Source organism: Anolis carolinensis, chromosome 1 (assembly GCF_035594765.1).
Source record: "Anolis carolinensis isolate JA03-04 chromosome 1, rAnoCar3.1.pri, whole genome shotgun sequence".
Lineage (NCBI taxonomy): Eukaryota > Metazoa > Chordata > Lepidosauria > Squamata > Dactyloidae > Anolis > Anolis carolinensis.
In genome coordinates, this window is record NC_085841.1 from 251,087,106 (window position 1) to 251,112,311 (window position 25,206).

General features: G+C 39.3%; 1 protein-coding gene across 3 annotated transcripts in view; it reads right to left on the reverse strand.

Moving 5' to 3' along the window:
* Positions 1 to 23,079, reverse strand: part of LOC100554206 (ropporin-1) — a 40,388-nt gene extending 17,309 nt beyond the window's left edge. The window contains exon 1 of one of the 3 annotated variants that reach the window (XM_008109513.3): positions 22,933 to 23,079. Coding sequence is in view for 1 of the 3 variants with exons in the window: in XM_062972475.1 (XP_062828545.1) it covers positions 1,134 to 1,191 (58 nt within the window). In the remaining 2 variants the exon portion in view is untranslated. The other 2 variants (XM_003214870.4, XM_062972475.1) reach the window with 2 other exon arrangements.
* Positions 23,080 to 25,206: the final 2,127 nt, after the last annotated feature.

The window sequence follows — 25,206 nt, forward strand, 5'->3', positions numbered from 1 at the left end:
CCTTATGGCTGCTATGATACATTTTAAGTGAACACCTGTGATAGCCATTTCTAACATATTTTAACTATTTTAGGGTATATATCTGAATGTTAATTTAGGCTATTAGTATTCTGTATTCAGTTTTATTTGATTATTTTTATTCAGCTTTCTCATTTTTATTCTGATGCTTAATTCCTTTGTAATAAGTTTATTGCTATTATTGCTTATTATTTTGTGTTTTTGATGTGTTTTGTACTTATTTATGGCATTGAATGTTTGCCTTCTTTTGTGTGTATACTGCCCTAAGTCCTTTTGAGGAGAGAAGGCTGTATAGAACTAAAATATTATTATTATTATTATTATTATTATTATTATTATTATTATTATTTATTGGGATTGATCTATTGCAGCACCTGGAAAAAGGAAAGACACTACCAGGTACCCTGTTTCCCCGAAAATAAGACATCCCCAAAAAATAAGACCTAGTAGAAGTTTTGCTGAATTGCTAAATATAAGGCCTCCCCTGAAAGTAAGATCTAGCAAAGTTTTCGTTTGGAAGCATGCCCAGTGCCTGCCAAACAGAACACCAGAGCATGCAGGATTGGTAAATATACGTACCATAGATTGTTGTACATGGAAATAGTGGTAGTAACAAGAAATTCTTGATAGGATTCACAGTTTGTCTGGTTATGCTGTTTGTGGTGACAACTACTGTACAGTATATAATAAATGTTCATTTTTTTGTTCAACAATAAATGTGAATTCTTCTTCATGGAAAAATAAGACACCCCCTGAAAATAAGACCTAGCACATCTTTGGGAGCAAAAATTAATATAAGACACTGTCTTATTTTCAGGGAAACACGGTAGGTAGAATGGAAAATGTTAATTTGTTTAAGTTGCTTAATTTGACTAAGAGCATAAGGCAAGTGCAACTGTTTCATTTCTAGAAGAGGGCAGTATCCACTTATTAGACTTGCAATATAATATCAATATAATATCAAAAAGTGGAGTCAGTTGACTAGAAAGACAGACACTGAACAAGCACATGCAATCATTATTCAGTCTATCCCCTCTCCAAAGTACTTCAAAATGAAAGGGGTCTAAGGAAATCAAGTCTTGTTGAGAGAGGGCTTGGGGATTTGCATAAAGTACCTTTCTTACAGAAGTAGTTCCACAACCTACATAGAAAGGACCATGGCCGCCAACCCATTGTGGATCTTGATCACTGCTCCACAACATCCCACCAACCTATCTACACACTGGCAACTGTTCTTCCCCGCCATGACAAATATGTCCCCAGTATTTGATACTGGCTTTGGTTGCTGTCAGGGATAAATGAAGCAGGTTAAAAATTCTATCGCCTCAATTACCGGAGGCTGAGACGACTCAGCCTCTTTGTGAAGATCGCCCAGCTGATCTGTTTTTGGGACAGTCACACCAACTCTATCGGGGCTTCACACTGTTTCCACCCAAGATGCACCCTTGCATTAGCTTAGGACCCTTTGTGTAACTGCAGCTCCAAGTCTCCTAGCAACTGATACTGACCTCACAAAGGCAGTGATTCTGTCAGCTGCTCTGGCTGCCAATCAGTGGCAAGAAATTTGCAAAAGTCATGGGGTTCTCAGTAGGGAGTTAAGAGCAGCACACAGCAGAGAGGGGCAGGCGAGTTAAATATGGAATAGGTATTTTCTACCAAGTCTCGGCTTTTTACTATTGTCTTTCTTCGTTTCTAAGACACTATTGATTATAAGAGGCACCCTAATTTCAGTACCATCACCAAGAAAAAAATACTTAAGATGATTCTAAGATAAACCTCATTTTATAGATATTTATATAAGGAAAAAGTATGTCTTAGAAGCAAAGAAATACAGTATATCTCAATTAGCCACAATATAGCTCATTTGTATATAGATGGACCATATGAGTTTGCCCTGTTGCTTTACCCTGCTACGGAAATTTGCTGCGTATATCTGGATTTAAATCTGACATGCTTGCTTCTCTGTGAGTCAGAAATATGGCTGGGATAAAACAAAAATAAGAAAGGGGAAAAATTCAGATCACAGTTAGAACCAGTAAATGGGATGGATGTCTTCTATGGAGGAAAGGGCAAACTATGATGATAGGACCATAACATCACTGAGGGTGTTAACTGCTGCATGTAGAGAAATTGCTACATGTGTTGCAATCTACCAGTTATTTCTGAACTGATACTTTCTGTTGTGGAGCTCATATCCTGTTCACATGATCCCCAGGAGCCCTTCTTGGTCTCTGATGGGAAGAGTGGACTTTGGGCTTCTCCGTGAAATAGGATATCCTAAAAAATATTCTCCAACTCCTCACTCCACCAATCTTGATTCTCCTACCCCAGAGGGCTATGATAACAGGACTGGCTCTTTCACAGCCAAAGTGTTTGAACAGGCAGAGCTTCCAGGAAGATTCTCCAGATCTGCCTACAAAACAAACTTATTGCTTTTTTCGTATCAAAAGCATTGCATAAATTAATATAAAACTGATAAAAAATAGAAGGAGCACAAGTGGTTAAATATCTTTTCACCAAAAATGGGCAAAAGCTATCACATTGTCTGTAGCCTCAAATTCTTCCTCTGTACATGGGTCAGGACACTGCGGACAAGCATACAGATGCAGAGTTGTCTGCTTTGCTCCACAGTCACACAAGGTGGAGGATTCTTTTAGGTAGTGCCATTTTGCCACATTGTCTTTTGATCTGCCCACTCCACTTCTGAGTCTGTTCAGGGACTTCCAAATTGCCCATTCTTGGTTTGCCCCTGGAGGCAGATCTTCATGGGGGGCCATCCAACTGGGATTTCCTGGCTTAGCTGCCCAGAGGGATGCCCTTGCTGTTGCTGGGGGAACATCAAAAGGAGTGGTGGTCCTCATGAAGCTTTTCCTTGCTTTGAATCTACTGGGAGGAGGCTGATAGCCATGCAGTGGATGGCTTTCAGTGTTCAATCTTATTTCTGTCACAGTTAGCAGCAACTTCCCATCACTCATGGGGGGGGGGGGGCAATGCCACCTAGCTTGTAGTTTATCAGCAGGTGTAGGCTTAAGACATCCTGTGATTATTCTGCATGTTTCGTTCAATGCTATGCATGGGCAGACTTGTGCCAAACAGCAGGCATACTCAGCAATCGAGTAAAACAAGGCCAGGGCTGATGTTCTTATTAATCTTTGGTTTGCACCCCATGCACTGCCACTAAGTTTCTTCAGGATGTTATTATGTGCAGCTACTTTGTGCTTGGTGTTCATGCAGTGTTTCCTATATATCAGTGTTCAATCTAAGGTGACACCTCGTATTTAGGATGGAAATACAGATGTATTGCTAAGGTAATACATCTGTAGTTTACAGACTGCTCTCCATGGTCCTGAAACTAAACATACAGTCCTGCTTCCTTTCTATAGCTTGTGTACAGCTTGTGGTTCTGGTGACTGCTACGCCTGGCTGCTTCACCTGGTGTCTTTGTACCTGAGCAGTTGCTTTGATCAGATAAAGGAATTTATGATAGAGAGCACAAGCCACCTGCATGTTGAAGATAATTCTTATCTGGACAATATGGCTTTGTATATTGAGGAAGTTCCCTCCTGCAGTTCTGATTAATTTGGATATACTGTAGATGTAATATTTTCTGCTGTTTCCCCTTGCTCTTAGTACATCTTATTAAATTGTACTCTTTCGTGTGTGACATTTTCCACACAACCATTAAATGGTTATCAACACTTTTTTCTCTTTCTTCAACTACAATGAGTGGTAGATTAGGAGGGAACATATATGCAGCTTTGGTTCTTGTATTTTCTATTTAAGCCTGGAAGCTAGACATTCTATATATCCAAAATCTCCTAATCCAGATGGTTCAAGATGCTTGAATATTAAAAATTATTCAGGATTGAGCTATTTATATCACAGATTCCCTAGCCTTACAAAAATATCTTGTAATTCTCACTTGGCTCTCAAATTATTCTAAGTTGTGTCCCACCCTGTGTCTTCCCTCACAATAAGCCCTTTATTTATTTTTTATGTTGAAGTATTTATCTCCAATTTTTAAAAAAATACATTGATTCTGTTTTTTCTTTTTCTTTTAGTTTTCTTTTCTCCCTATTTGCAGACTAAACCTAAATTAAAAATTTAGTTCCAACTATATGAGACCCATTGAATGAATGAGAGCTTGATAAGTCAATGTTTCTGTAAGTTCCAATGATTCAATGAGGCGATTCTATATGGAACTGAACTGGACTAGGCTCTAGTTCTTTTTTAAGCCCCACACCTCCATCCTCTTCTACTTGGTCAAGAAATCAGTATGTTTCATTACTCGTGAGTGTAAAAGAAAGTCAGCAACCATGCGGAAGCGCACACTGAAACGAAACACTTCTGCTGTAGGGAAAATCCTGACTTTATTGACCCTAATGTCTCACAATAATTTTCATTTTAACTTAGAAAACCCGGGTTTTCTTATGCAATTGGCTGGTGTCATAAATGGATGTTGGTGGCCATTTCAGATAGTACGTGTCTTTATGGGCAGAAGTGAGCTGTCCTATTGTCTCCCTTCAGTGCTGTGGAGCTATTCAGTTTCATTGGAAAGCAAATCTCTGTGCATCATCATACAGCCTGCCCTGTATCTTCTAGGCTAGCCTGCTGCATGAGTGCAATGAGTAGAGGCCATTCCCCAGTTGAAATGAAATTTCCACTTCCAATTCACATGCGAAAGTAAACACAGTGTTTCTGTATGTGAAATGGAAGGCACCACATTTACATCAGGTAGCAAAATGCTTTGAGTAGGCCCTGCCTACTGGACAAAGTGGGAAGAACCTTTACTTGAATTTAATCTTGTTCAGTACATTGATTAGCAAGTAGGGCCACAAGACTCTTAATGAAGAAATCTATGATAATGTATTGTAGAGCAATGCTACAGGAGAAGTCCAAACAACAGGAAATATATATACACCAGAATACAAGTATATATACTGCAATAAAGTTTAAAAACAGGTCCAGAGATATTCAGCAATTTGTTTTGAAACAAGAAAAGTAAAAGCTCCCTTCATTTATCCAGAAAGTCTATTCAAATGATCTGGAAAATAAAGCCAGAATCAATTAGAACAAAATATATTGGGATTTATGTCTCTTTAAATCATTAATGACTTCTTAAAATTGAAAGACAGAATAAATATCACTCAAATGAATAAAACAACAGTTATTGATAAGAAAGGAAAATGTATAAATCTTGTTTCCTTCGTCTTGTTACCACCTATATACAGTAACATACACTAGAAAATACAATAATGCTTGGTAGAAGCCCATGAGAAAAGAGACAGACTGCACCGTAAGTGGATAGACTCAATCAAGAAAATCATGGCCCCAATTTTACAAGACCTGAGCATGGATGTTGAGGCTAAGGTGACTTGAAGGCCTCTCATTCATAGGCTCACCATAACACAAAGTCAACCTAATGGTAGTTTGCAAGAAATACAAACTATGTTCAGAGAACATAAGTATCCCTTTTGCTTAGCATTCATTTTGAGCAGTTTTGCCCTTACTGGACTGAGTTAATTGTCAGGAATCAGCAATGAAGCAACCAAATAGAACTATTTCTCCTTTTCCTCCACAATAGAAATAAGATAATCTGCAAATGGCTATCATTCACATCAGCAACATAAAAATAACTAAACTATTATGCATTGGTGGAAATATATACTTCTCTGAAGTAACAAAAATGATGCTTATTTTTGTAATGCTTTTTTTTGGGGGGGGGGGGTCCCATAATCATTTCAACAGCCACTGAGAAAAATTCATATTATTACTCATGTATTGTAGAAAGGAGAATGTCTGCACACATGTATAGATTAAAGAGATCACGGCTTCCTTAAAACCACTCAGCAAATTTATAGCCAAAGAGAAAATTTGAATCATGTCTTCATATCTTCACATCTTCACATCTCAAGCTCTTTGCAGCTAGAAGACTGGATAGTGCCTTATTGAGGAAAAGAAAGTGGGGGGAAAGTTGTTGAAGTGTAGATTAAGTGAAAGGTGATAGCCAGGTAAGCTGACAACCGATTTTCTTTCCAGTTACCACAAAACTAGGGGTATAGAACAGTATGTTGTTTCTCTGGCTCCCTTTTTGAAGCAAAACTGATAAACACTCAAGGAATAACCTTCAAATGAAGAGAAGCCCTCTTTTAAAGGTGAAGAGTAAATATGAAATAGAAAGGATTTCAGTACAAATAGTAGAGGCCTAGAATTAAGAACTGTTTGACAAAAGCATGTGAGCAAAAGTACCAACACAAATAATCACAGTATTGTTATGTGGAGGGAAATTGCTTGCTAAAGCACACATGGTGCATTATGCTAAACAGGTGAAGTAAACATTTCACCCACTACTGATACGACATCTGAATGTTATCTCTTTCTTCACACTGCTTCATTGAGGGACTGTATGCTAAAAAGAAAAAAGGACTTTTCCCCTCCCTTGTAGTAGAATCCATCCCCAGGATTACTGCAACGAAAGCTCCAAAAGCTTCTTAACTATTGTGCATTTAACACCCTGAGCTAAATAGAAAAGATTCTTTCACCAAAAAGCAAATTCTGTCTCTTCATTCTCCAGATGCTCTTGGTTGAAGTCCTAGTTTAGTTTAACTTGACGGCAAAAGGTATATGGTGGGCATTATATTCATACATAAATAAACAAATAAATAGTTGGGGAGGATCCTCTTAAATGTCATCTTAGGACTCCCTGCACTCCAGTACTTTTTACAGCAACCTAGCAGACAGAAATTCTATGCATCCACTTCTTTCGAAGCTATTTTTCTATGTCATAAAACAATGCCATCGTTGATTTCCAGGGGGCTTTCCATATGGCTATTAATAGAATGGGACCCGGTTTGGGTCCTGCCTGTCTTTGCGATTGCATCTTTCACTATGAACCTGTGTGAGCCTTAAGATCTGCTGGGGAGGCCCTTCTCTTGCTCCCACCTCCGTCACAAGTGCGGTTGGTGGGGACGAGGGAGAGGGCCTTCTTGGTGGTGCCCCCTGGCTCTGGAACTCTCTCCCCAGAGATACTAGATTAGCACCCACCCTGGCCACCTTCCGTAAAGATTCGAAAACGCGGTTCTTTCAATGTGCTTTTCACTAATTAGTTTACATTCTGACTTGGCCTTCAAGCCCTGTTTAATATCTAGCCTTTTGCACTTTATCACCAGCCCCATCCCTGGAGTATATTGCTCAAGCTCCAGCCTGCCTCTTAGCTCTGACCATATCTACTGAGCTGGGCTACTGGTATCAGTTGTTGTTGGGGTTATGTTTTTAATGATGGTTTACATGTTTCTATGTGGTTATGCCTTGTACTGTAAATGTATTTAATGATGTTGTATTTTAATTTTTTTCCACTGGGCTTAGTCCCCATGTAAGCTGCCCCAAGTCCCTTCAGGGAGATGAGGCGGGTTATGAGAATAAAGTTATCATCATCATCATCATCATCATCATCATCATCATCATCATCATCATCATCATCATATTAATGGGTCATCATCATGGAGTGGATTCACCACCCTACTGACATGAAAACTACAGCCGCCATGAACACAAACATCCATCATCATCATCATCATCCTCATCCACATTCATTAATTCATTTCCTACCTTTTCCTCATCCTTTATTCCTAGGCAGCTCACAAAAATTAAAACAGATGAAAGTTTACCTCAGTAAAGGCATACACAAAATTTAAATATTACAAAAGAATTAAAAACAATTAAAACACATATCTACCAAAAGCAAGAAATAAAGACAATAAAAGCACATTATTTAAAATCCTTTATCCATAAACTGTCAATTCCCAAAGGCCTATTGAAACAACAAGAAATATATCCACCAGAGGCACATCAAAAAAGCTTCTTTCGAAAGAGTCTTCCAGAGCCTGGGCATAGCCACCAAGAAAGTCTTCCCCTGTGGCCTACCAGCTGTGCCTGTGAGAATGATGGGATGGAAAGAAGACCTCAAATAAGATTTCAAAGGGAAGACTTGTAGAGAATACTGGCATTCAGAAAAAGTGCACCTACATTGCATCGGGCTTTATGGTGTATAACAAGTATTTTGAACTGTGCCTGAAAACAGACTTTATACCTTCCAAAGGGAATGGTGAAGGATGCCTTAGAACAAGCCATGCTGGGAGCTCCAGGCAATTTCTGTTTACATCAAAAGCAATCTTATGTGCTCTCCTTCCACCAAGAATGTGAACAATCCATGCTGTGATAAGCTCATAAATGCTTTGGTGAAAATTTACCTTTTAAAAAATGTTTTCTCTACCCACAGAAAGAAGGGGGAAGGCAAGAAAATTGTTAGGCAAGCTGTTCTAAGGGCACAGAGTCCTTTAACTGCAATCATTTTTCATTATCTCCTCCTCTGTGCTAAGTCATATCACAGAAGGTAACACAATAATGTCAGTTCATCACGTGTTGACATTACCACAGTATTGCACAAACTGCTGTGCTGCTCCATACGCTTTTTTAAAGGAAAGGGATCAGATGAGATAATGGAGCCATTCATGATATTGAATACAATGGCAAAAAGCACGTTTACATTCTTAACCAATATTATCTAAGTACTTCAAAAAATAATTTGAAGTAGTTGCATTGCAGGCAGTCTTGGTACAGTTATTCTCTCATACATGCATATATATCTCTGACATAGTAACATTTTGGCCATAGAAATATGAATACACACACACACACACACACACACACACACACACACATATTCTATGGCCAAAATGTTGCTATGTCAGTATGGTCTGGAGCAAATTGTTTTACTATAGTGCACATTGAAAATGGACAATAAGATTAAATATGACATTTTCAAGTTCCTGGGTTTTTCTTAAGGAGGAGACAAAAGGGGAAAGTCTAATTGTACATCTTGGCTGGAAGAGAAGAGAAACTGGAAACCAGTGAACAATAGAAGGAAAAGATGAAAGCCAAACTGAGCACTGAGGAGGAAATGAGTGAATGTGAAGGTGTGAAAGGGTCAGGTGCCTTACTAGAAGGCAAAGAAAAAGAGCCAAATATTGGAAAAGGGAAGATGGGAGCAGGAAAATTAATTTCAACAGCTGGCGAGGAGACTGGAAAATAAAAGATTAGGCTGCCCAGTTGGGAAGGCAAATCTAAAGCTCTTCAAGAAGAGCAGGGCAGATTCACGTGCATAAGACTGAATTAAGATGTGGTGGCAGAAAATAGTGTAATGAAATAGTAACCAAATAAGATTTTTTTCCTTCTCTTTAAGCTGTTCTTGGTAGGCTTTTAGGAGGTAATAATCAGATGCTATGTAGATTTTCCATGATTATAAGGATTCAGGAGTTCTATTTTCTAAAATAACCTTAATCAAGAAAACTCCTAAACACAGCAATGCCGAAAATATTTCAGCTGAGTCTATAGTTGGGATGCAGATAACTCAATGAGAATGGGAAGACAAATTAAAGATGCCAGAGGACTCAAAAATAGAAGAATATGTTCACTGTGACCTTTAATGACTGTGTGAGGAGCTCTGCTTCTAAGGACATCAAAAGCTACCCTACTGAATATCAACTATTATTTTCAAGTTCCCTCTTTTGTTCTGTGCTTTTTCTATCTTGGGTAGAAGACTTCAGTGACACTGATCTGCTACGCACAACCAATAGTCCATTTCATCTCAATTTTCAATGCAAAAATCAAAGCTTTATACCAGGCCTAGAAGATTTATGGGCAAACACAATTTAGCAGGGACAGTCTTGATGAACCTTGTCCCACTTTTTCATTTTCTCTTTCCTCCTCCACTTTACCCTTTTGCCTCATCTTACTTCAATTACTGTAAACTCAGTTCAAAGCCACATGTATGGTAATTAGCACTCATGTAATTCAGCAAGAGGTAAAGGAGAGGAGAAAGTGGAGTTTCTTGTGGACATCTAGATATACAGTATATGGCTTTCAGCATAACTTGTGAACTGAAGAAGTTGTGATTCAACATTTCCAATCCGCTTTCATTTTTGTGGGTATTTCAAAGTACTACTCACTTTTCTCTAGCATCTCCCTCTCTGTGTCCTTCTTTGTTTTGAGGTCAGTCTCCAGATGAAAAGTGATAACTGTTAGTTTCCTCAGGTCACTTCCTGTTGACATATCTTATCTAAAGCTGTAGATGTCATGGAACAGCAACATTACATCTCCTGGCTGTTCTCTCTGAGCCTACCAATTGTTCTGCTCTCTTATAGGATGGAGCTGCATGTGCCACAGATCCTTTCCTTATTCATTACAATGGCCTTCTTCTTTGGGGTAGGAGATGCAATCCCATCACCATTTCAGTATTAAGATTCAACTGGCAGACCAGTCTTATACAGAATGAGATAAAATGCATCACCTTGCCCTCCAATTTTGGTAGCTAGTTTTCTTGATCCTGTGTGCTTGAGAAAGTTGCTCTTGCAGGTAACAAGTATCAAAACAGTAAGCCTCTGGTCCATACTGATACCATGCTCAATTCCTTGTAATGTGTGAAGACTCTTTAAGAACTAAAATGTGTGATTGTGCAGATGCATCACTTCACCCTTGAGATTTCATCCATGTTTTACATACTGATGCCTCTTGAGCCTACCCAATAGTCAAAGCTGTTGAAATCAAATGCTGGCCAACCATCTTAAGCTTAGATATTAGCAGACATCTTCCAGGATAGGGGACAGGAGTCCTAGACTTTTCAGAAGTTTCCACAATGGTGTGCACAGGAAATGCAGAGTGACATGAAGCCACCATAATCTTCCTAGAGACCTGGCAGATTCCTTTGGGGTCATGTCAATTGTCATAGTCTCCTGGCCAAATGAATCAAGCTTTGGCTTGGCTTGGCAATGAACAGGGCCTTAGAGATGGATCTGAGGGGATATTTCTTTCTGACAAAATTGTGCTTTTGCTGTTCAGCCCTTGTTACTATCTTATTGCATGTGATTTTGACACTGGATGTACATGCCATTCCTCCTTCATAGAGCCTCTTGAGAGGAGGATGTGGGGGATGCAGCTAGCTCAAGGGAATACCAGGCAACCTGAGGAATGGCACAGTGGCATGAATCCATGTGCAGGTCCAAATTTAGTTGTTCCCATGGTTTCCATGGCAGGCTGAAGCTGAATTGGGGCTCCCTTAAGTGCCAAACAACGTTTGGTACTAAGGCTCTAAAATAATAAAAGATATGGCCATTACTACTCCAGCAATATGTTTTCTTGTATGTGCTGTATTCCTTCCCTCTAGTGTCCTCCCTCTCCTTCACGACTGTGTCCACAAAACATCATTTGTACATTGCATTTATAGAGCCTCCCTTCTCTTTCCTTTCTCCCAAAATCAACAACTAAGAAGAAATGTAAATACTTGCTTTGAGGAACATCTGGTTTACCAACACCCACCAAAAACAAAGTGCACTGATACACTCCCAGCAGAGTTAATATTAATTTATGTTCATAAAGAAGTACTTCTCTTATGTCTAACTGCAGCAAAATGTACTTAGCTTTCTTGTTTATGGCCTTTCCTCCACCCTAGTGACATTTTCTTCCTCCACTAAAAATGTAAAACCTGAGTAGGAAAGCAAATGTGTAATTGAACATGCTCATTAATCCCTCTCATGATAATTATACCCAGTGCAACATAATTTCAGTTTCAATTCAAGATTGGTTTCTACAGGGTCTTTTTAAATTTTAAAAGATGTTTCTAATAAATAGCTTTAATTGGATTCAAGTGGCAGTTCTGTTTTTTAACGTGGGTGGAATCTAATCTTCATAACCAATTTGTTCACAAATATCTGGGGTGGTAGATAGTACCCTGAACACAAGTGCATTGTATTTCTCAAAAGAACTTGTTATACAGGAATAAAAACACTACCCAAATGCCAACAGTAACAGATTTAAAAATACATATTCCCAATGTTTTGATGTTCTCAGTCAGGATAATGTTCTGAACAAAAAAAGAGGAGAGAGGTCCTGAACTTGCACGTCCTTGTGCTTTATCAAAAAGCCCAGGGTACACCATTTATATTCAAATATCCCAAACTAATACATATTTATGGAACTCAGCACAATGGGCCAGATGCTCATGTGTATAGAGCAGTACAGAATATAGAGGGGTTTGGAACTTGGAGAAAGTGCCTCTATAGTGAAGAACAGGCTGTAGTACTCAGAGGAATTAAAGCCCAAATCTGTTGAAATAATTGGATTTTCCAATACGGGGTTTGCAAGGGTGAAATCTTCTTGAATTCCAAATATGGCAACAGCATACTGACAAGATGTACTGAGCTTCTCCAAACAACTCAATTTTACAGCTTAAAAACACATAAAAGTGCTAACAGAATGTGTACTTGGAAGTACAGTAGAGTCTCACTTATCCAAGCTTCTGGATTATCCAAGCCATTTTTGTAGTCAATGTTTTCAATATATCATGATATTTTGGTGCTAAATTCGTAAACACAGTAATTACAACATAACATTACTGCGTATTGAACTACTTTTTCTGTCAAATTTGTTGTATAACATGATGTTTTGGTGCTTAATTTGTAAAATCATAACCTAATTTGATGTTTAATAGGCTTTTCCTTAATCCCTCCTTATTATCCAAGATATTTGCTTATCCAAGCATCTGCCGGCCCGTTTAGCTTGGATAAGTGAGACTCTACTGTTGTAAGTGCCACCAAGTACATAGAGCTCTTTTCTAAAGACAAATATTGCTTGTGAGAGGATTCATATTTAAGGAAGTTTTAGTGATAACGGGTAGGGAAAGTAATTTGCCCTCCTCTCCCAAATACCTGCACGTAGAAAAAAATCGTAACTACCTGCCTGCCAAGATAGAGCTCCCCTAACACTTAAAACAATTCTGTAGCCCTATGAAAATCTGTGAAGAAATATATTGAGAGCAACCTTTAAGAAGGTCAGGGATAAGATATCAACACCAACAAAAGCAGAAAATAAACCCAGCAGATGTGAGCCAACAAATGTGAATTTGTAGAATTTTTATTTACTGAAATGTATCTAAATTTGGCAGCTGGCAGCTCTTCCTTCCGTTTACTAAAAGTTATGGTTATAAATATCCTCCAGTGAGGAGTTGGAAAATTGTTCTCCATTTAAATACTGTTCACACTAACTTGGCTTGCACAATTAACACAGAAAGGAGAATACTGTATAAGAGAAGAAGAGACCAAGTGGAATCCTGAAATCTTTTTATCCCAAAGTCTTGCCTGTGTAGGATACATTACAGGGCATTTCTGTCATTTCTGGGAGGGCTTAACAACCATTATCTCAATCTTTCTTAATGGTTGATTATTTAGTACATTTTGACTGATAATTACTATTGATGTTCAACTAAAAATTTAGAAGCACACTACATAAACTCATAGATTACTTTCAACAAAAGTGCTGACTGTCAGAACCAGAACATTGTGACTGACATTAACAAAATCCACAAAGGAGACATATCTTTATTGGCCAATCAAAATGCACAAAACACATAATGCAAATTTTTGAAGGTGCACTGGAAAAGCTTTTGGTGTTGTACAGTTTTTCCCCACAGAGGTAGCAGTGCAGAGACTTCTAGAGAAATTCAGTGCCCAAAATATAAAAGGAGGCAGAGAACTGTGGCTTCACAAGGGATGGAAGCACTTTGGATCTCAAATGGAATATTTTACTGCTGCTAATGGAGTTTAAATTTTATTGTTCTTGTTTCAATCCTCTCATGGCAGAAAAAAAGAGAGTGTCCTCTGCTTCCACTGAAATCCCTCCAGATCAGCTGAACAATAACAGCGACAACATCTGATATACAGTATAGACCTGTGATTCTAACACCATCAGTTTTGTTTCTTTCTCCTGTTTTAAACATCTTTTGCCTAATAAAAAAGCCAATGGAAAGCATGTATGATGAGTTTGATGTATTTTGGTTGGACAATAAAGGTATTGCTTCTTTGTGAATGTTGGATTTCATTTTAATATCTGCAGGGACACTCTTTGCCTACACTGTCCATAGGTAACAAAACATTTAAAACCTTATCATCTGAGCCAGACTAGCAAAAATGTCTAGCACACACAGGGCCCCTTAATTAATTTCATTCAAGTATGCTGCAAATACAAGAGAGCTCAGGTGAGACCCTGTTCATTGGTTCTGCTCCCAGACTTCTCTATGGGTATAATAGTGTCTCTCTTCTTCATAGGTGTACCATACCCATGGAAGAAAAGACACAAAAAGTTTAATGTGACTACTAGACGCTGGGCTTTTAGTGGGTTAGTTTTCGCTGATCTGCTGATGCCAAGATTTCACAAAGTAATATATAAATGTTTCTTCAAATGCACTATGACTTTGTGTCAGAGACAGAACGCCAGCAAGTAAAACAAAACTCAGTTTATTGAGGTTACAGAACTAAAAACGCCCGTAGGAAACAAAGAACAGGGCAAACACTTGACTTCAGTGTGATAAGTAACAAAAATAGCTCAGTTTGAGCTTAAACGGTTCAAAGGGATAAACCGGGTTAAACAGAAGTATAATCCGGATTAAATCAAAAGTGCTTACTTCAGCCTGGGAAACAATGCAAACAAAAGAAGATCAACAGGAGACAAAATGTAAACAACAGACTGGTGGCAGATTCCTCTCTGCTACTCAGAAACAGCAGGGGAATAAATCAGCCTTGTTTATTCCTTCCTGCAGCGAGCGAGAAGCGTGGTCGTAGTCAGGATTCAGTTAAAGGTTCAGCGGCCAACGATATCCAGGTCCAGGCACAGCAGTCAGGGTAACGGCAGTCAGCAGGGTCCCAATCCGGTCCAGAGGTCTACAGCCAAGCGTAGTCGTCAAGAAATCCAAAGGTCTCACCGATAGCCAGCAGAAGGGATAATCCGGAATCGAAGTCAGTCAGTCCAGCGTCAATCCAGTGCGAGTAGGTATTGCCCGTCAAAAAGACGACGGAGGTCCAAGCTATCGAGATTAAACACAAGTTGCACAGAGAAAAACCCCGCACAGTTCCTCCCTCCGTCGATGCCCAGTGTCCTTGGTAAACTTACGTATCCAGTAACGAATCACACCCGTCTTCAGGAAGTTCCCCAACAAAAGCCCAAGCGTCCGTCCAGATTACCTTGCCCAACGCAATTAGACATTGGTCCCAAACCCCATTTTATCCCAGTTCAAGCTCATCATCGCTGTCAGCTGCCATCCCAATTCCAGGCACCCCAACATCATCATCCTCACCAGAGCTTAAGCACCTTTGACTACGCCCCACAGCATTCCCAGCTGTGGATCCCGCTCCATCCCTCCAGCCAGTCCATGGGTCTGATCCTGCAACCCGTCAATCACCTCCCATGCTTTCATTGCCTGTTTCCCCAACACCCAAATCCTCCCTCACACGAGTCCATTCCATGTCATCCTCCTCCGAGCTGGCCATCTCTTCCTCCAAACCCTGAGAAAAACCCTCAAATGAGTCCTCATCTGTCGGGTCTGTAAACAAATCCCGGAGCCGTTTTCTTTCACGCTCCTCGAAAGAGTCTGACTCTCGAGGAGTCTTATGACCCCTTCTTCTATTACCGGAGCCCGAAGGCTCAACCATAACACTTTGATAGGAAGAATTTTTAGGAACTCAGTCTTACCTAGGTTTGACTTCTTTTAGAAAAAAGTCCTTAGAATGTTATGGCACTTGGTAATATTCAAATATTCAAATGTACTTGCACATATTGAGGTTAAACCTGGGCAAATCATAATTTAACAGCTGGAAAGTCACACCAGCTCTTCAAAGATACAGCAACACCAAAAACACTTTTTTGAGGTAGCTCTGTCTCTTCCTCTCTTTTTCTACACACATCTAACCTGTTCCACCTCCCTATGACTGGAGAGTGAAATGAACAATGGTGAAGATAAAATGTTTTGGAGGCAGACTCAGGGCTGTTCTACACAGCCACAAGGGCAAAGTGTCTCCCAAAAGCACACCCCTAATGTGTGCTGTAGCGCACATTAAGCCAGAAATAGCGCATTAAAAAAGCTTACCAGAAAGTCTGAAACAAGCCAGAAATATGCTGCAGCTGATCAGAGTATGGACTTCATTACATGAAAGCGGGGAAAAGTGGAGGGAACCATCTTCTTTCACTCCATATTGTGCCTTTCTGTCTTCAGGAATGGCAGCCATCCCATGGCTTTCCCCACCTTTTCCTGCTTCCATCTGGCTTCTCTCTGGCTTCTGTCATTAGGAGTAAGGTAACACCCAACTCCTCAAAGCAGAGTCTTCCCTCCACTTCCCTGCGCTGCCGCAGCTGAGTCTCACGGGCAACCAACAGAAGTGGCCATGCCTCATGTTATGGCCTCCATGGGACTCTGTTTCTGCAGTGCAGAGAAATAGAGAGAAGACAGAGAGAAGACTGTGGGATAAAGTTCTATATCCTATGCAGGGCTCAAACTGGGACTGGAAATGTGGGGTGCCTATCAGGATAGGGCTACCATTGAAGCACTTTAAAAACATAGAAACAGAACTGGCTGGAAGGTTAAAAAAAATCACTCCCCATTTCCATAGGAACTCTGCTTTGCACCCCTTTGTTCTCATTTCCTCTGCCTTGCCATAGTCCAGCACTGATCATGAACACATATGAATATGCACATTAGCCATCTCTGTGGACTGGTTGAGAAAAAATGAATTTTCGAGCAGCTTTCTAGTCGTAGATACTGCAGTTTCTGGGTTTGGTTCCACTTCGCATTCAGCTGATACTGTGGCCACTGACTCAAACTGGTTCTTGGAGTGCTTACACAGTGAAACCACTTCATTTTAATCCACTTCCAAACTGGATTATGATATCTATATAGAACTACCCTGAATTGGCCAGTATTAAATGAAGATCCATATAGGATGGCTGCAGTAATAATAATTTTTTTTTTCAGGTCAGAAGCGACTTGAGAAACTGCAAGTCACTTCTGATGTGAAAGACTTGGCCATCTGCAAGTCTTGCCCAGGGAATGTCCTGTGGGAGGCTTCTCTCATGTCCTCACATGGGGTGCTGGAGCTGACAGATGGAAGCTCACCTCATTCCCTGGATTTGAACCACTGACCTTCTGGTCAGCAGTCCTGCTGGCAAAAGGGTTTAACCCATTGCACCACTGGGGGCTCAATAATAATAATAATAATAATAATAATAATAATAATAATTTATTTGTATTCTGTCCTATCTCCCCGAGGGGACTCAGGGCAGATTCCAGCAAACACAGACACAAGGCAAACATTCAATACCTAGAAACAACAAACACAAATAAAGGTAAAGGTTTCCCCTTCCGGCTCTGAGGAGCTCAGAGCCGGAAGCTCGGGGGGGGGGGGGGGGAGGAGGGCGGGTGGTGGTACTCATCTCCATTTCTAAGCCGAAGAGCCTGCATTATCCGTAAACACCTCTTAGGTCATGTGGCTGGCGTGACTGCATGGAGCGTTGTTTACCTTCCTGCCGAGGTTTTGCCTATTGATCTACTCACATTTGCATGTTTTCTAACTCCTAGATTGGCAGAAGCTGGGGCTAACAATGGGAGCTCTCTCCCACAGATTCAAACCACCAACCTTCTGGGTCAGCAAATTCAGTTGCTCAGTGGTTTAACCTGTTGCGCCACCGCAGCCCCCAGTAGGCCACCCACTCGCCACTGTTCACTCCTTATAAACTGATAAAACTAAGATAAACCATCCTAACAGTAGGAAATGGTCCTAAAAAGAGTGCACTGAAACATTTTGCATGCTGTATTACATGGGTATTACATAAGTTTGCATATGTTACACTAGGTCTCATAGGAGCCCCTGGTGGCACAGTGGGTTATACCCTTGTGTCAGCAGGACTGATGACTTGGGTTGCTGATCTGAAGATTGCCGGTTCAAATCCAACCCGGGGAGAGTGCGGATGAGCTCCCTCTATCAGCTGCAGCTCTATGCAGGGATATGAGAGAAGCCTCCTACAAAGATGGCAAAAACATCAAAACATCCAGGCGCCCCCTGGGCAACACCTTTGCAGGCAGCCAATTCTCTCACACCAGAAGCAACTTGCAATTTCTCAAGTTGCTCCTAACACGAAAAAAACCCCCTAGGTTTCATATTCCTTTCTAACCCAGCTGGAGGAGTTGCTGCACAGGTTGCTCTTCATGTGTATTGTAATCTTTTTCTCAGTTTCATCCATGCCTCGCTGGTCATATTCCTGGTTCTTATTCTCCAGATCTCTCCTAACTATTGAAATATTCAACTGTGTACTACTATCTTTTTAACATAATCCACCATGTCAATGAACAATTCCAAAACTGCTGAATATAGGCAGCAAAGTCAGAAGAGCCCCTTTAGCATCTCTTAAATATCTCTTTATCTTCACTTGCTACAGTAATTTTTCTCTTTCTCTAATTGTTCCTTTTGTTCAGTATAATTGCAACCACTTCTCTTGAACATAAGGTTAAACCTTCTGTACAGAATCATTGTCCTTTGTTCCAGCTTTTGTATTCATGTTAGAACACTTTAATCTTAAAAAAACCCCTCATTCTCAGAATATTCTTACATACCATGGTGCCTGCTAAAAGTATTTGACTACAACTTCCATCATTCTTGATTCATGATGAGAGTTGTAGCAGGAAACAACTAGATAGGATGAAATTGGAAAATGCATTCCTTCTTTTCCTATTCAGGTCTAATTTCCTTCATTTTATCATTGCCAATCCATCCTTATCCAATACTCTATCAGTGTTATGAAATCCTTTCATAGTAGTGCCATGGAAAAGAGGATTCGTTAAAAAGTATCAAGTAGTATATTTTACTTTATCTACCCTTCAATGGAATTTTCACAGGTTCTGCCATTAAATTCTGCCATAGATTTGTCCTCTAACTGAAACTCATCCATATTTGAGCAAATGGGGAGCTATTTAGCTGTTCTATCAGTGAACAATTATGGATTAGTTTAGAGTGCAACTATATTATTCTTAAAAGTAAGTTTCCAAGTTTTTTCCTCCAACATGCCTTCTTTTTCCAACCTAATGAACTGTGAAGGCTTCATTTTCCTTATTTCTTTTAGCAAATTAACTTCAATTCTTCTGTCACCGCTTATGACGTAGACAGGTGGCTCTTTAGTCACCCAAAAGAATCCCAGTAGTGAATGACCCCACTAGAAATTAATTCAGGAATCTGCTAGTTAGCAAAAGCTCATGTCCTATTGGAAGATAAATATATGAGGCTGACATTCAATGTACATCTATATACAGCATATAACACACTCATAGCTAAAGTTATAATTGAACTGGAACAGTCTGTGACTCAACTTCTACTCTTAGCCCTGGTGCACTACAAATTCTAGAAGATATTTCCCTCGAGGAAGTGCACAGAGTTCTAGCTCTTTGTATGCCAGCTGGTTACAGAAGCTTAAATATGTACTTCAAAAGCACTGAAGGAAAAGCAGCACGACATGGTCAGATTAGCAGATGGTCCCTGGGACTGGTTGTTAAGTGTGCGTATGTACAAGCAATGATCTATTTTACAGATTGTGTGGTTTAAATGCCATCCACTAACCTTGCCTATAACAGATTAGGAACTTCATGTACATTTTGTTTTGCAATACAACACCAAAGGCACCAAACAATGAATTCAAAATACATCTTCTTGCTACTCAAGTTCATTAACAATTCTGAGCAACCCTTATCTGGAATTCTGAAATCCAAAGCTGTCCAAACTGGGTAACTGAGATAATGACACATTTCATTTGTTTCAAGCACAAATTTATTCAAATATTGTATAAAATTACCTTTAGGCTGTGTGTACAAAGTCTATATGAAACATACATTTATTTTGTGTATAGTCTTAGGCCCAAAAACTAAACACAATTGCTTTGGCATTCCATTTTTAAAAAAAACCAAAATACTTGTGGTCTCAAGCATTTTGGAAAAAGGATATTCAACTTGTACCAGTATTCAACAGATCTATGTGAATCCTCTTTTTAAAATCAACTGGTACACTGACCTGAGTGGATGTCAGGACTACTTGTTTGGCTGTCAGTGAATACATTCAAACATTCTTAGGTTTGTGCATCCTCCTAGTCTTTGATTTCCACATGCTGGAAATGGTCAGAGTTGAACTGAGTCGCCTTCTGTGCTGCTGTGGGCAGCTTTCAGGAGCTGACCATAAAATGAGAATTAACTATGAGTTTTATTAGGATGACCCACTAAAGAAGGATTAAATAGCTATGCAGTTCTTTAACTACAACTTCCAGCATTTCTCTTCAACAGATATAATGCCTAGGATTGATACCAACAACATTGGAGGGGTGGTTCCAGAAAATTCATTCATTCTAGCCTTACTGAATACTGATGTTTCTTTGCGCTGGGACTGAATGACATAAGGTCTCAAATGTTAACAATACAAACAAGGAAAAAGGAATTTCATGAAACACCAGCAAGAACGCAGCAGGTAAATCCAATAATGAGCCATAGCTGTGTAATAAATAATATTCTTCAACAAAATTTTCTTTCTACTTATTGAGAACTGAAGTATTACAGCCTGTGCCTTTTATCAATTTAATAATGATGAATATTTACACTAGAGGGAGCAATAGCACCAGCACTTAACTTATTGCTTCTAACACCTACCAATCAGTTGCATGGCAACCTTGCAAAGTGAGGAATATATAAAAGAACAACCCAGATAAAATGGTTTGGTCTTTTATGTAGTAAAGTTACCCTAATGATTTATGTTAACTATTAGTGGTGTGTATTATTCAATAGAAAGCTGAACGTGCTTGTGTTCTGAGTACAGTCTTGGCAGCGCTGTTGGATTGGCTGCACAGAAGATTTCCCCCTCCCATCCACAGCCTCCCTTCAAATAATTTTTAAGGATGTTTTGGGTTGTTGGCTTTTCTGGAAAAGTGGATGTTGCATCTCTATGGGCAAAGATGTTTAGAGACTGAATCTGAAGAAAATAGAGGATGGGTAAGTTGACTGCCCCCCTCCCCGACATTAGAAAGTGGGTGGATGAGGAAGAAATTTAGCCCCAGATACCAAATTCCTGACTTGTCCTTAAATAGATTCCTCCACTTCTTTTTGATATCTCTGCTGCATTTTAAGCTTCCTTCATATAGCACAAGTAGATACAAATGAAGACTCAAAGGCTGCATCCTTATATACATAAAATATATAAGAGGCTGCTTTTGTTAGGCATGGCCTGGCATTTAGACACAAGAAAAGCTGCTGTTTCCCGATTCCCACTGATAAAATACTTTTATTTTTCTGATCATGTAGTGATTATATCTTAATATCACTTACCAATTATCATAGGTTGACCAGGTTTTAGTGCATTTTGGATCCTAATATTTTAGCTTTTAAAAGAGTTTTCGATCTTCATGGTTGTTAATTTTTGTATGTATTCTAAATGTATTGTTTAAGAACATATTGAAGTCTAGAACTGAAGTGAAAACTAGAAACTTAAAATAAACAACCACATTTCCAAATGTGGCTCTATGACAGCAATGTAAGAAGTTGTTTAAGTTGCATTAAGCTCAACTAGGTATTACATGTGTCAAATTGAGATCTTAGCTCATCTTCTGGTTTTTAAAAAAACTGCAAATGCCAAGTATAAATCTAGAACTTCCATCACAAAAGCATGTGTTCTTACACTGAGACCACCAGGCAGTAACAGGAAGATACAATCCTACTAAACCTCTTAGCGCAATTGTATACATCCTTACTCCTATTTCAATTCCACTAAGCTCAATGGAATTTATGCCACCTAAGTGTACAGAAAATCAGTTTGAATTATATAAGAACTCAAGTACCTAGGCAAATCTAATGCATTTTCAGACATTCTTAGTATTTGAGTAAACAAGTAGTAAATCTTAATTCTATGAAGTTAGCGAATGTTAAAAAAACAATTCCTGAAATATTAAATTAAGTGCTTAGAACTTTTTAAAAGTCACATTGATCTTTGCAAGCTATGTTGTCAATAGAATAGGTTCATGTTCAGCTAATGGAGGAATATTTCCTCATCTTTAAATCTGCTAAGGCAGACTTTTTACTAGGAAATGCATGGGTGGCATCATTCAAATAATGTTTAACATCTAGCAGTTCCAACATCCATGTGAGTCACACTGACTTAAATAATGTCCAATAATGTGCAATATTCAGCAGTTCTCGCTGTAGTAGCAATCATGGTGTTACTAACTTAAATAATTTATCTATAGCTGTTTTATGTGCACTCATGCACGCATACTTGCTTCCTCTCTATAGTCCATGGCATGTTTCCATTTCTGAGTGCCAAGCATATTGTTAATATTTCCCCTTGCTTTAGTTGTCAGACAGCCAGGTCCGAATCCAAGAACATGAATTTCAAAATTTGCGAGGCAACCATGGCTTCTGCTTCCTAATTCCTCCCTGAATTAGGAATATACCTGTCCTTTGCCCTGCTGTCTTACAGCATAACTGGAAATGCATCAGGTGAGGCAAGGGATCAAGTAGCTTTTCTTCTTAATTCATCAAGGAATTTTAAACGTGGATAAAAAACTTTCTCTGGAACTGGATCTACATTGCCATATACAATCCAGATTGTCTGCTTTGAACTGGATGATAATGTCAACTCATATAATCCAGTTCAAAGCAGATAATGTGGATTACCTGCTTTGATAATCTGGATTATACTTCAGTGTAGATCCATCCTGATCTGCAGGTTTCCAGTTCCATCTAGCTGAAAACATATCTTTTGAGATAATTGGGCAAGTAGAAACAAGGCAGCAATATCATCAAAATGATACAAAAACTCTATTAGAGAAAGCACAATACACACTATGCATTTAATAAGAACAAATCTCAAGCAGAAAAAGTATGTTTCATCCCTAAAATCTCTTTATATCATTTGTTGGAACATAATCCAAATTAACAAACTGGACAATCAGTTTATAATTTTGCCTCATTTTTATTCTGTTCAACCACACAGACACCAGCTGAAGATTACTTACCTAGTTTAGGATGCTCCCGACCTGATTTGCCTGATTTCTGCTGATACTTCAGATTTGTCGCAAAGCCTTCCTCAGATGTATCCTGCACTCTCCTACTGGAAGGTGTGCTTCAGTTACTTAACAATCAATGCAGTGGATCTTGCCACTGAACTGGAAATCCTGACTAAAAGATGATAAAATTAGAATTGCTCTCTTTTGCCTTGAATGTGTCTCTCTTTATCTTTAATATATCTTCAAGGAGAGTGGTTCACTGTCATTTTGTATGGAAATTATCCTATCATAGAGCAGTGGTTCTCAACCTTTCTAATGCCACGACCCCTTAATACAGTTCCTCACGTTGTGGTGACCCCCAACTATAAAATTATTTTCCTTACTACTTCATAACTGTAATTTTGCTACTTTTATGAGTTGTAATGTAAATATCTGATATGCAGGATGTATTTTCATTCACTGAACCAAATTTGGCACAAATACCCGATACACCCAAATTTGAATACTGGTGGGGTTGGGGAGGGATTGATTTTGTCATTTGGGAGTTATAGTTGCTGGGATTTATAGTTAACCTACAATCAAAGAGCATTCTGAACTCCACCAACGATGGAATTGAACCAAACTTGGCACTCAGAACTCCCATGACCAACAGAAAATACTGGAAGGCTTTGGTGGGCATTGACTTTGAGTTTTGGAGTTGTAGCTCACCTACATCTAGAGAGCACTGTGGATTCCAAATAATGATGGCACGAATACTCAAGATGCCCAAATTTGAACACTGGTGGAGTTTGGGGGAAATAGACCTTGACATTTGGGAGTTATAGTTGCTGAGATTTATAGTTGACATACAATCAAAGGATCCCTTTAACCCCACTAACGATAGAATTGAGCCAAACTTCCCATACAGAACCAACAGAAAATACCTGAGGGATCTGGGTTCCTAAGACCATTAGAAATATATGTTTTCTGATGGGATTTCGCAATCCTTCTGAAACCCCCTTTACGACCCCGCCCCCTGTTGAGAAACACTGTCATGGAGCAATTGTGGCCATATCTTAGAGGGAAAGGGCTGCTAGAGTAAAAACTAGAGAGGGCTCTTATACCTTTATTTATTTATTTATTTATTTATTTACATCATTTATATTCCGCCCTTCTCACCCCGAAGGGGACTCAGGGCGGATCACATTACACATATTAGGCAAACATTCAATGCCTTTTTAACACAGGACAAAGACAAACAAACATAGCTCCGAGAGGGCCTCGAACTTATGACCTCCTGGTCAGTGTAATTGATGTAAGAAGCAAGAATCTCAGCAGGATGAGGTTTGTTGTCGAAGGCTTTCATGGCCAGGATCACAGGGTTGTTGTATGTCTTTCGGGCTGTGTGGCCATGTTCCAGAAGTATTCTCTCCTGACGTTTCGCCCACATCTATGGCAGGCATCCTCAGAGGTTGTGAGGTATGGATAAACTAAGTAAGGAAAGGAAACAATATATATCTGTGTAGAGTCCAGGGTTTAGCAAGAGTCCTTTGTCACTGGGAAGCCAGCATTAATGTTTCAGTTAATCACCCTAATTCGCATTGGAAAGGTTTTTGTCTCTTGCCTGGGGGGAATCCTTTGTTCAGTCATTAGCTGTCTCACAACCTCTGAGGATGCCTGCCATAGATGTGGGCAAAACGTCAGGAGAGAATACTTCTGGAACATGGCCACACAGCCCAAAAGACATACAACAACCCAGGATGAGGTTTTCTTCTTATTTGCTTGCCTTTCAAGCAACACCTGCTGAAATTCCTGTTTCTACACAACCATTTAAAATATAGAGTGCATTTACAGTGTAGAATTAATACAGTTTGACACCACTTTAACTGCCATGGTTCAGTGATATAGAATACTGGTAGCACCAGCACATTTTGGCAGAGAAGTCTGACGATCTTGTGAAACTACAATTCCCATGATTCATGAAGCCATGGCATCTAAAGGGTTGTCACTAGATTAATCCTATAGTGAAAATAGTGAGTCTCTTCAGGGAGAGAGGGCGGGTTAGAAATAAAGTTGTTGTTGTTGTTGTTGTTATATTATTATTATTATTATTATTATTATTATTATTATTATTATTAAATCCACCCATAATCCCCAGTGTTCTGTCATGCAACGTAGATGCTTGTTCATCAGTTAGAACTAAAAAAAGATACAGAAAATAGTTACCATACTAAAGAGTGAATAGCAAATTGAAATGGAATTTCAATTAAAATGGAAATAATGGATCTGTTATCCGGGCGTAGA